Source organism: Charadrius vociferus, unplaced genomic scaffold, assembly GCF_000708025.1.
Source record: "Charadrius vociferus isolate BGI_N301 unplaced genomic scaffold, ASM70802v2 scaffold147, whole genome shotgun sequence".
Lineage (NCBI taxonomy): Eukaryota > Metazoa > Chordata > Aves > Charadriiformes > Charadriidae > Charadrius > Charadrius vociferus.
This window is the reverse complement of record NW_009649570.1, coordinates 8636023-8648259: the sequence shown is the minus strand read 5'-3', so window position 1 is coordinate 8648259 and position 12237 is coordinate 8636023. Positions and strand designations below refer to the sequence as shown.

Below are 12237 nucleotides of genomic sequence, written 5' to 3'. Positions count from 1 at the left end.
ACATGTTTTTGTTTTGCTTATTGGTGTTTAGAAATCATCTTGTGTGCTTAAAAGTGGGGAACAAAAAAGAAAAAGAGCACAAGCAAAGTGTTATTTGATGCGTGGTTCTGTTTAGATGTAGCTAAGGCAAGTTATAGAAGTGCACTAGAAACTTGACAAAGCGCTCTGCAGGTGGTCATATTTTATTGGTTATTTTTTTCCCCTTAAGAGGCCAGAAAGCACATGGTGTGTAATACTGCCATGAGAAAAGTTCTTTTAGTTTACAAAACCAAATGAATTGGACTTCAACTGATCAGAAATTGTTTTGATGCAGTTTCTATTTTGTAGACATGAACAGAACTTGAACTGCTTTGTAGCTCTAATTACAGTTTGATAAGGTGTTCTATGTGTAGAAAAAAATGTATCAAAAAATCTGATTTTAAATGCAGTAATATTGAGCAGACAAAATATCCATTTTATAACAAGCAAAGGGTAAAATCTAAAAGCCAAGAAAATTTTCCCCAAACAGAGCATGAAGCCTGAATGAATTGTGGATTAATTTAGTTGTCTTAATTTTGTAGCTCTGTGGAATTCTGGACGTTCTCTTCAGCCTACTTCATTCCAGCCCAACCCCAGACCAGCTTTTTTTACTGCTTTTTGAGCCAGGGAATGCTGATATTCTTTATGCTCTGTTATTGCATCAAAGATACTCTGACAGGCTTAGAGAACTTGTGTTCAAGGTAACTAATTGAATTATATGTTCTTAAATTAATCAATTGAACATAAATTTGTATTTTTCAGTGGTCTGACTGCAGAAGTGTATGCAATTGCAAAGATACTAATCATCTTAGTTTTAATTTTTTCTTCTCTCTTCTGTTACATTAGCTAGATGTTATTGTTTACTGCCATAGTCAAAATGGAATTAGTGTTCTCGAAGTATTGGGTAATTTAAAAAAAAAAGAGTCCATGTTGTTTGAGTTGGTTTTTAAAGTTTACTTTATCATGTTACATCATATACAAGTTCAAGAGGTCTGGATCCTCCCTTGTGTTTATTTTGCATTTGTGTGTACTTTTTCTTGCAGATTGTGGAAGAGATGCTGAAATGTACTAAAGTTTATGAACGTAGTAAGCACCGTATGAGACTCAGAGAAGTGGGATACTCTGGACTGGGGCTGCTTCTGAATGAATCGCCAGTTACTGTTTCTTTCATTAAAAACCTTCTTAACCAAGTTCTGTATGCAGGTAATTGGCAAGTATTGTGTCTACCATTAGCAAAGTCGTGCTGCTCAGAGGCAAACATATTTGGTTTTTTTTTCAGGAAAACCAGAGTTGCTACCTTACAGAGCTATTCTGTTTGAAGTTCCCATTGATCTCAGCTAATGTTTTCTTAGTTGCCTGAAATTTGTTTGCTTTACTACCCCTGGATGTAGCGGTGACCTCCAAAGCAATTTTTAATATTTAGCTGTTACATTTTCTTGCGTGATATCATTTGTGTTGTTTTTTTCTTTCTTCCCTACAGATCCTGCTGTGAATTATAAAGATCTCATAGCTGTAGTGCATCTGGCTCATAGATCAGATATAAACGTGAGAGTGGTTATCTGTAGAAAGGTTAGTTTTCATCTTTAAAACTAGGATACTGTCCTTTAAGCCCATAAGCTGTACAGTGTGATATCTTAATTATTGATTTGAGACACAGTGGGGGTATTTGTTGCTACTGCTTTCTTTAGCAACGATTTATGTTAAAAACGAAGCTTGTCTGTTGCTTAATATTGAATTTTGTGTATTCAAGTCCTTTTAAAATCCAAAACAAAAAGCAAAGCCTCTATCATGATTCTCAAATAGCTTGTATTTTCTACAGGTTAGAGATAGTAGACTCCTTGAATTACTGAGTTTTCTCAAAGCATGCTTTAAGACCATAATGAAAGTTTTGTTTCTATTCTTTTTTTTTCTTTTTTCTCAAATATATATTTCCAATGAGAAAAATGATTTTGTGGCTTGTTTGCTTATTATTAATTGATTGTGGCTTTTTTACAAGGTTCTAAAAATAAAAGCAAAAATGTTGTAACATCATAAAATATCTAATTGAAAAGCTAGAATGAATGCAGTTACAAGCTAAAATTAATGTGTAGGTATGGGATATCTTCTCTTATCCTTAGGTTTTGCACCTTTTGCATTCCCAATTGGATGCAGCACAACAGATTTCTCAGCAGCTGGGCTGGCAGGACACTTTGATTAGACTGTTCCTGAAAGAAAACTCAGACGTCCGGATTGGCTTTAAAGAGAGCAGGGCGGATTCCTCAAGGGAAGAGGAAAAAAAGCCTTCTGCTGAAGAGCTTCAGAAACATCAACCTGATAAGACAGAGGGAGACAAAACTGGCAGCTTTGCATCTGTTAATGGTTTGTTTGACCAGTGGAGCTTAGAAGACAACAAATCCCTGGATGTCCCGGCTCATTTCTCTGTTATGCCACTGGAAGATGCATCCACAGCAGAGATGTCCTTTAGGTCGGAGGACCGAGAAGAATTGTGGCACAGTAATCCTTCACATTTGAGTTTAGATCTGTCCAGTGTTGACTCTTACGAGTTGGCTGACATTGTGAATCAGATGACAGATAGCCAGCCCAGCACACCATCACCTATAGAGAACACAAAACCATTCTCTGGGCAGCCTGACAAAGAGCTGGGTGTTTTAAGTGATGTGAGCTTCACCGCTGATCTTTCTTTATTTGAAAACCAAGGAGTAAGTAATTCACTCCCTAAGTGGTTAATTTTTTCTAATGTCTGCAATTCCTTTTTTTATTATTATTATCTCCCTGCTAGATAATTATTGTACTTTTTTTTTGCCTCCCATCTTCCAACAGAAAAGCAAACAATATAGCGCTTTTACAGTGAGTGGGGGCACTTCCTTTTGTAATGTGTCATCTTTTTCAGTTGTCTAGTTGGAATAGCTTTGATGTTAAAAACACAACCAACCAGACAAAGAAAAAACTACAAACTCTCCCGCTCTGTTCTGTATTTCAACATTCTTTATCTTCCAGAGGAGGCATGGAACAGACTTGCTGTGAAAAAATCAAGGGTAGCTAAAGGTCAGGTTGAAATACTGATGTAGAAGTCAAGTCAGTATATACTACAACATACAAGCAAGCCACAGTCTCTTATATTTGCATTTTTACGTATTTAGCAATTGGACTTTAGACTGCAGAGTTTTCAAAAATGCTGAAACATGCAAGCATAGGGACTGTGATGAATGAGAAATGTTTTGAAGGTTTTCTGGGCTAGAAGGGCTGTAAATATTTCTCTTCTTTTGTAGGGGGGTGATAAAGAACTCGTACGGTTACTTACAGACATTCTACTGTGTATAATGTGGAAAGGCATTGAAAAATCTGATGATGCTGCTTGGATTGAGAGAGGACAGGTGTTTTCTGCACTGACCAAACTGGGGATATCTAATGAGTTGTTGCGACCGTCTGATGAAATAAAACTCAAGTGAGTATACAGTTCAAGGATGGGTTCTTTCATCCCTTTTGAGGAAAAGCAGAAAAAGTAAGGGGCATTAGTGAAGTGAACATTGCTGGATGTTTCCCAAAAAGATGTACTTTTCTTTGCTCTCTGGTACCTATTTAGTAGTGTCATGTGGCCATAAGGTTTTGAAACTGTATTGCTGGTTTCATGAGCTTCTCAAAATCTCTTTTACCTCATTGGCTTAGCGGGAAGATGGCAATTATGTCACTGCAGACTAAGAGATTCAATTAAATACTTAATTGGATTTTTTTTTAAAGCCACTTACACTTAGAACATGTAATAATTACTTTGGGATTTTGTTTTCCATGCAGCTTGCTCGAGAAGATGTTAGAATGGTCAGTCACTGATAACAGAGATTCAAAAGCTCTCCCTACGCATGCTGAAAATGCCTTCAAGCTCTTGCTAATTGTACAAGATTTCCTGCAGGCAGAAGGACTAGTTAATTCGAATTTATGGACAGAAAAGGTACAGTAGTCACATAACAGAAGTACTGTATATAGGCTGAAAATAATAATGAAAAAGTTGTCGTCTTGGATAGTGTCATCCCTTCTAGGCATATGTTTTTAAACTATAGATATTACAGAGTAAGGGTTCATAGTGGAATGGATTAGATTGCCCCTCAATGAGTAAAAAAGTGTGTATACGTGCTACAGGGAATATAGTTAGTTTTGCAAAATAAATAGGTATATAAGTGGTACTCTTTATTGAAAATCCAGGTCTCTTCAGACTGGAAAAAATTTTTAGAAAATGTAGGAGCTAATGAAACAATGTCAGTTATAGCCTAAGCAGATTTTGCACTGTTTATCAGCATGTATGACTCATTGTGTATGTTCTGAATAAAAGACCAGACAAAAATTCTCCTCTCAATTGCAAGCTGAGAAATGTCACTTCTGGGGTTTGACATGTATTGGAGTTTCAACATGACTTTGTGCATATATGTGCATTATGTGCAAATAGCTCAATTTTATATATCAGAGTCAGAAACATGAAGTCTGAGGAAGAAAATGACTAGCAAACACAATAAGTAGTAAGGTAAAGCAGCTTTCTGTCATCTGGCTGTTTCTCCTTCCTCCTTGATATATGTGTTGTAGACACCCATAATTTGTCTCAACATTCATGTAATTTCTGGCAGTGGTCTTGCTTCCTTCACTGTCTGAGTTGTCATTGCTTTTTCCATTTTTCAAGGCTAAAGGGGAGAGGTATTATATGGAAACTATCATTATATCATGATAAATTCTTAAAAAAAAAAAAAGAGTTTTTTTTAAGGCTACTTTTTTTTAAAAAAAAAAACAAAAAACCACCACAACATAAACTTACGTATTATATACAGGTTTTGACTTTATTCAGGGGAGATACTTGAGTTAACCTACCGGGCTAGATAGACTTTTGTAGTCAGGAATTGTTTCAAATTACTGGTTTAACTGCAGCGTTCTGGGATAATTTTCTGGGTTTGGGTAAGTTAGAAGTGTGAACACGGCCCCCTCTTCAGCTCTTTGTCTCCAGCTGGAGTAGCTGTTGTTAATTTTATTTCATCCAAATCTTCTGTTTTTATAATAGCTCTTGGAAGAACTAGTGACTCTCATGGATAGCCTGTCAGTCTGGTACTCTGCTGGCCTAGAAGCGATCAGGCTTTCACAGGTGCAAGTCCAGTTGCTCCTTGGATTCATTGCACAAGATAATTTACAGGTTTGTTGCAAATTTCTGCAAGTGGTACTGTTTTAAGTGCATGTTTGATGTAACGGTTGTGGTTTATGGGGCAGCTGCTCATAGCAGTGAGCAGACTGATGGCAGTCCTTCTTCCTTCTATAGGGAAGATGGTTTATTGGTTCTTACCATTTGCAAATTTACTGTACAGTCCTGTCAATGTGCACCTCCTGAGCATGAGAAAGAGGCAGAGGGCAAGCTGTCTGAGGATGGAACTATGTAGGCAATAGCGGCAGTAAGATAGTGATTCTGATTGTGACTTTCTGTTTCTACCATAAAATACATTTATTAGCAGTTTCAAGTTTACATACATTAAGTGCACATGAACCTGGACTGTTCTGCCAAATCAGCATTTGGAACAAAGTTAGCAGAGCTGTGCCTGGAACATGAGCCCTTCAGTAAAGCCAGGATTGTTAGTTTAGGTATGTGGTTGTCTTAATGCACCTTTGTGACTTTGGGGTTGCAGCTGACCCAGGTTTGGTTATCACAGGATGAAGAAATGATCAGTGCTCATGTTTGATGCATGTGTGCCTTCAGGCTGCCTGGGATGCAGCCAGAACATGTACATACTCCTGTGCTAAAAAGATAGATGCTCAAAATTACTATTTGGATGATTGCATTCTTTTTGTTGTTGTTTGCCTATGTAGGTCTGTGCTATGGCAGCAGCTAAACTAAACACCCTCCTTCAGACCAAAGTAATTGAGAGTCAACCTGAAGCATGCTACCTCTTGGGAAAGCTGGAAGGCATCTTGAGCAGATCAATTGAAGAGAAGACAGAAACTTACTCATTTTTGATTCCCCTTGTTCGGACATTGGTATCCAAGATTTATGAACTTCTCTTCATGAACCTGCATCTCCCTTCATTGCCTCCCACCAATGGCAGCCCATCTTTCTTTGAGGACTTCCAAGAATACTGCAGCTCTGATGAGTGGCAAGTTTATATTGACAAATATGTAAGTAACAGATTCTTTTTGTATTGTTTTCATACTCTTTTTATCTATGAAAGCAGAGAAACTCATTCAGAAATCACATAATGGTTTTTCTTTTGTTTTGGTGGAATCAGATTATTCCAAATATGAAGCAGTATGAAGAGAATTCATTCAGACATGATCACGAGCAGATGGCACTTTATTGGAAAGATTGTTATGAAGCATTTATGGTGAACATGCACAAGCGAGACCGGGAGAGGGGAGAAAGTAAGCTTAAATTTCAGGTAAGGTTTTGAGTGAGCTCAAGTTGTTCTTAAAAGAACTATCTCAGGAATTGCATTCTAAAAGGTGGAGAAACTGAATTCCAGGATGATCCAATTCAAGGGATTGCAGGCAGGTTAATTGTTTTAAGACTTTATGGATAGTGTGACTGTATACACTTGTAGGATATGCTTTTTAATTCTCTCTGTTCTATTTAAGAGTATTGCCTGTAAGCAGAGTTATTTCAGAACAGTAGGCCTTTCTGCTAGTACAGCAACCTAGAGTTATGCTCAGCTATAAGCTGCATCTTCTTTTACTGTGATTTATGTTTTAAATTATTAAAACTAATTCTCCATTACGACCTGAGTCAGTGTGGTTTTGGTTATTTTTTTGTATTTTTCAATACAATGAAAGCATTTAAAACAGTGAACATTACTATTTAATGTGTGGAAAAATTGTTTCTGAACTGACCTTTCTGTATAAGGTCCAGACTCAGTTTAAGCATTAGAATTAACTGATAATTACAGCAAATATCATAGCTAAGTTACATTTCTCTTCTTTCTCTTAGTCTTCTTAAAAAGGATCGTTTTAGTAAGTCCTTTTTATTCAAGTAGCTAAAGGTAGAATACAATATGAGTCATATTATAAAATACCAGAATTTAAAGAAAAATCTTACCTATTATAATAGGATTTCCAATACTGACGACTTTGATAATGATGAAGAATTGCTTTCATATGGATTCAGCATTGATAGCCCTTTCTTCTCATTTTTAAGTCGAAGTTTGGTGCTATTTCTTCCTGTACTAAGCTTTTTAAACTTTGTTTTGTAAGCATTACTTTAAATTTTCAGAAGATTTTACTGATAAACTTTTTTTATTCCTTCCTAATTTATGAGAATTCTTGCAAGCCACAAAACTGTGTTTTCAAAGGTGAGAGTAATTTCAGTGCTAGATTTATTTTTAATGGTCTTTCAGGAGCATTTTGTGGAACCATTCAGCAGAAAAGCTCGACAGGAAAATCTGCGGTACAACAGTATGCTAAAGCAACTTAATAGTCAACACACAGCTACTATGAGACAGTGGAGAGCAGCCCAGCTTTACTTGCTCTCTGAACGTGGTCCTTGGTGTGAAATGTAAGAGTGGAGTTCTTAAATCAAACCGTATATGATGCTTAAAAGGAATATGCTCATATGACTAACTTACTGTTTCACATAGTTAGAAGCTAGTCACATTGACTCTGATAACCATTCCTGAGATGTGAAGTTAATATTGAATGCATCTTTTATAATGTTTTCTGCACTTAATTATCAAAATGCAAAGTTTGAAGTGTAATGCTGAGCTGGTTACCTGGATCCTAGATTTTCTTGCCAAGTGAAAAATAAAAATTAGTTATCAATGAAGAGATGGCAGAAACTTTTTGAGAGATCCTATGGGATCAGTGGTTCTTTTGGAAAAGAGAGAATACACTTTTATTAATAAAGACTTTGAGTCTATTTATGCATGAAGTTAATTTCAATTTAAAAAGAATACAATTTGCCTGTCTTATTTTTTGGGTAAGTTCTGGATAAAGCTTTTTTTTATTCTTTAAAGTGTCATTAACTGAAAGCATAAACAATCTGATGTGTTTCAATAGAAAATAAATACTGTTTACAAAGTGCTTTAGGATGATCACAGCTGCAATATGAAATATAAAATTAAAATGCTGTTTATTGCTCTTATGTTTTACAGTGTACAAGTAGATGACCAGTATTTTTCTAAATACGTACTCTGTTGTAATAATTTGCTTCATATAGGTCTTTACCTTCTTTTAACTGTTTTTATGAATATTCTTGTTTTCCTAGGAAACAGCATCTTATTCACTGGAAACTTTCAAATGTGGAAAATTTTTCCCGTATGAGACTAAAACTAGTGCAGAATTACAACTTCAACTCTCATCAGGATGCTAGTGACCTGAGAGATAATTTAGGTAAAGCTGCATCGTATTTGCTATTTCACTTGGGCTTCTTCAATCTTTATTGAAGAAAGATACACACTTTACTCTTTGTATTTAAGAATTAGTGTATGGTAGATGCTTAAATCTTGATTTTTCTTTATTTCCTCTATAGTAAAATGTGTAACATAAGAGCGATGCTTTGGCCTGAAACACCATCTTCCTACTGAATAGAATTCATTTCCCCTTGTTCATTGAAATGTGTATTTTTCTTGACTCCTTTGTTTTAAAATAAGCAGTCACATAGATTTCTTGCATAAGATTATTTTTTTCAAGAAAAGGAAACAACGAGATCAGAGTAAGCAGGCAGTATTTGTTTAAAACCTTTTAGAACTTAAGATTAAAATGTGTAGATATGAATCGCTTTGTTTCAGAAGTGTTCCAAACAGTTAGTGGTGTAAACTGTTCTTTAAGTTGGGCGTATTGGATATCAAGACTCAAACCAAAAAAAAAGAACTCTTGTAAACCTGAGTAAGCAAAAAAGAAATGCAGTGTATTTCCATGAAATCTGTATGCTTTAACAGTGTCTGGCAGAACACTGCAAAATATTTTGTTGGAAATGTCCACATTAGAATTCAGTTTAAAATTTTCTAATGCGTTTATGTCTTACCTTTATACGGTCATATTTTGACATATATTTCAGTGTAGTTCAAGGAGTATTTTTAGTGGTCTGCTTACCCCTGGCAGTATTTAAGAAGCCTGGTTGCTTCTTACTTAGTTAAAACCAACGTTCAACAGTAGAAGATACACTCAGTAGTTTAGCTTTCCGAAAGTGCTGTTGCAAAAAAATTTCGGAGTTGAAATGTCTGTTTGTGATAGGTGTGCACCAGACACAGCCCTCTAGTGAGTCTCTGCTTCTGGAGGCAGTGAAGCAGGTGAAAGTGAGTGATTTGGAAGATGATATTCTTGAACTACCAGAGGAAGACACAGCAGCCAGTTCCAATTTGTAAGTATGGCGGAGTAGAATGGTTGAAATTTGTTTCTGTGATAGGGATTAGGAGTGAGAAACAACTTGCGGAGTTCATTAGCATACAAAGCTTCCCTCTTTCTTTGTCTGACCTTAACAATCCAATTGAGGGCTTTGTAGTAGTTTTGAACGGCAGAAAAGTTGCTGTTGGATTTATGTCAACAATGAGACATAAAGAGCCTCAGGGAAAAGAAGGCAGAGCAGGTATTTGTGAGGATCTGTTAGTGATTCACTGCTCACAGTTGGTCTGAAGCTGAAGCTACAGAATTGTTGATGCTTTTTTACTATGGTACATTGGCTATAATTCTCAAGAGGTTGTCCGCTCTGTAAGTGCATAGACCAGTCTGGAACTGGCTCTTGTCCATAGATGCCAGGGCTATGCCTACGCCATCAGCTGCATAGCTTGGATGTTTGTTTGATTGGCATTAAGCTGCTAGAGAGTCCCCTGTGTTTAAGAGCATTCCAGAGAGAAGGCCTGCTGTGCTTCTGTCATGTCACCTGTGTGACAAAGGCGGGGGGGGGCAGCCAGGGGGAGATAGCAAATGCTTTACTCCAGTAGCTGGACATGTGATATTGTGTGTGCATCTATGTGTGTCTATGCTGTTGAAGTCCGGTAGACATGTGGCATGTCTTTGAGTGATACCAATGCATTTGCTTGTACCTTAAAGGTTATTAAATGCTTGCTTGTGATGTGTCATATCTATAGGCTTCTGAGCAACCATTACTTCAAATACTTCTGAAGATAACTTTAGTCACATGAATCAGGACTCAGCTCTGCTCTGCGCCAGAAAATTTAAGCACCTGGCAATTAAATGAGAGAGAGAAATGCAGCCTCATGTTTTCATACTCAAGGGCAGTCAAGTCCATTGTGCCTGAGGCTGAAATATCAAGCCTGAAGAGCAATGCTATGAAATGATGTTTGGTAGCCTAGTCTGAAACATCTAAGACTGCTGATGGAAGTAGCTTCATATAATCACTTATGTTGTACTTTTAATGCCATTCAAATTTGATTCTTTTCGCAACTGTACTCTTACCAAGTAACTAAGCAAGTGTATAATCTACCGAACCCTGTAACACTTAGTGATATTTTTGTAGGGATGAGAAGGACGAGCAAAGTCAGAAAGAAAAACTAATATTGTCTGAAGACTGTGAACTCATTACAGTAATTGATGTGATACCTGGCAGGCTGGAGATCACTACCCAGCACATCTATTTCTTTGACAGCAGCATTGAAAAAGAGGAAGGTGAGCATGATCAGTATCTCTTTTTTTTTTTTTTTTAAGTACAGTTCAGCATTCTGTTTTTAGTAGGCTGAGTTTGATTTTATTTTTTTTTTTTTTTTTTGAGAATGAGTGCCAAACTAATTGTGAAGAGACAAGTTGTGGATCTGTACTTAATATTGTACTTGGTGGTCAGTGGCTGGCTGATACCTTCAGAATCAAGAATCTGGAACCGTACCTGCTGAGCTGTTAATTTGATTCACTATTCTTAGTATTTCTCAAAAAAAAAAAAACTTGTTAAAAAAATTAATTAAATTTGCTGACTGAAAAATAGTCATTACCTGTAATTTGCTGCTTAAATGGCACCTCCCTGTTCTACCTGACAAATGACGTTTTCACTCATACATGGATTAAAAAGCAGTAGTAACTAGTGATTTAAAAAGCAGTAGTATGTAAACATTAATCATCTATGTTAATTTAGTGAACTTTAATAGAATGTACACAGTTGAGTATGAAAACACTGAACTGAAATGTTTCACCAATAATGGTAAAATTTTCAAAAACAGTATATCAGAAAGTTGGCCTTTTGGGAATTCTAACCATAAAAGCTTCTATTTGACCCTGTTCATATTTTTTGTCAAGAAAATACATTTATAATGTGTCTTTGATCGGAAAGCAAAAACAAATGCATTCCATCAGATATTTCCTGCTGCCTCTTTCTTTCAGCAGAACAATATCTGAAGTTAATAATATTTTCCTAGCAAAATGGTTAATCAAGCCACGTATAAAATTTACCTTTTCTAGGAATGATTCTGGGGTGACTGGAAATGATACTGCATTATGTCTATGTGAAAAGTTTTTTATATATTCCAAGTCAATAATCAAAGTGCTCTTCCTAGGGGTAGGTTTTGATTTCAAGTGGCACCTTTCTCAAATTCGAGAGATACATTTGCGTCGGTACAACCTGAGGAGGTCAGCTTTGGAGATCTTCCTTACAGATCAAACCAACTACTTCCTCAACTTCAATAAGGAGGTATGGGTTTCTCAAATTTCCTTGATTTATATAATTAGCACAAATGTCAAGTTTAAGTTCATTGATTGTGTCTAATTTAAGTCTGGTGTCTTTCATAATACTGTAACACTAGTAGCAAAAGATTTGCTACATATAGCCATCATGGGAAACTAGATTGCAGTCTGTGAAAACCTCAGTCTGGCATCTAGGAATGGATTAATTGTGGGAAGATGGGTAAAACAAGATTCTTCTTTTTCCTGTCTCTCTTTCTCTCTAATGTTACAGAACAATTATTCAACTAAAATTACATCAGTAGTAATCTAAATATCTTGAAGCCCACACATCTTTTTAAATATTCTGAGCAAACTAATTACAAACCAAAGGAGACTTTCTATTTTACCACAACATGGGAAGTCATTAATATTTCTATATTCCATGGTTTAGGGTTAGTGAACTCCACCCCCCCACCCCACCCCAATAATGTAAGTGATCCTTTGTATGTGGGACAAAGATAAATATCAGAACTTAGGATAAGTTACATACTAGTAGGTCATTTTATGAATAACTCCTATAAAATGCTGTGGGTTGTTTGGGTTTTGGTTTTTTTTTTTTGTTGGGTTTTTTTAAAGTAAATAAATCTTTGCAATAGTTTTGTA

The 12237-nt window shown here is 36.1% G+C and overlaps 1 protein-coding gene across 1 annotated transcript in view; it reads left to right on the top strand.

Annotated features, from left to right (window-relative positions):
- NBEAL1 (neurobeachin-like 1) overlaps nucleotides 1-12237 on the top strand; it is a 67158-nt gene that overhangs the window by 36393 nt on the left and 18528 nt on the right. Inside the window, 14 exon segments of the mRNA XM_009890256.1 lie at nucleotides 561-719; nucleotides 1062-1221; nucleotides 1499-1587; nucleotides 2136-2717; nucleotides 3288-3463; nucleotides 3811-3964; nucleotides 5057-5185; nucleotides 5851-6156; nucleotides 6267-6416; nucleotides 7368-7525; nucleotides 8234-8358; nucleotides 9202-9328; nucleotides 10445-10593; nucleotides 11469-11602. Of these exon segments, the coding sequence (XP_009888558.1) occupies nucleotides 561-719; nucleotides 1062-1221; nucleotides 1499-1587; nucleotides 2136-2717; nucleotides 3288-3463; nucleotides 3811-3964; nucleotides 5057-5185; nucleotides 5851-6156; nucleotides 6267-6416; nucleotides 7368-7525; nucleotides 8234-8358; nucleotides 9202-9328; nucleotides 10445-10593; nucleotides 11469-11602 (2598 nt within the window).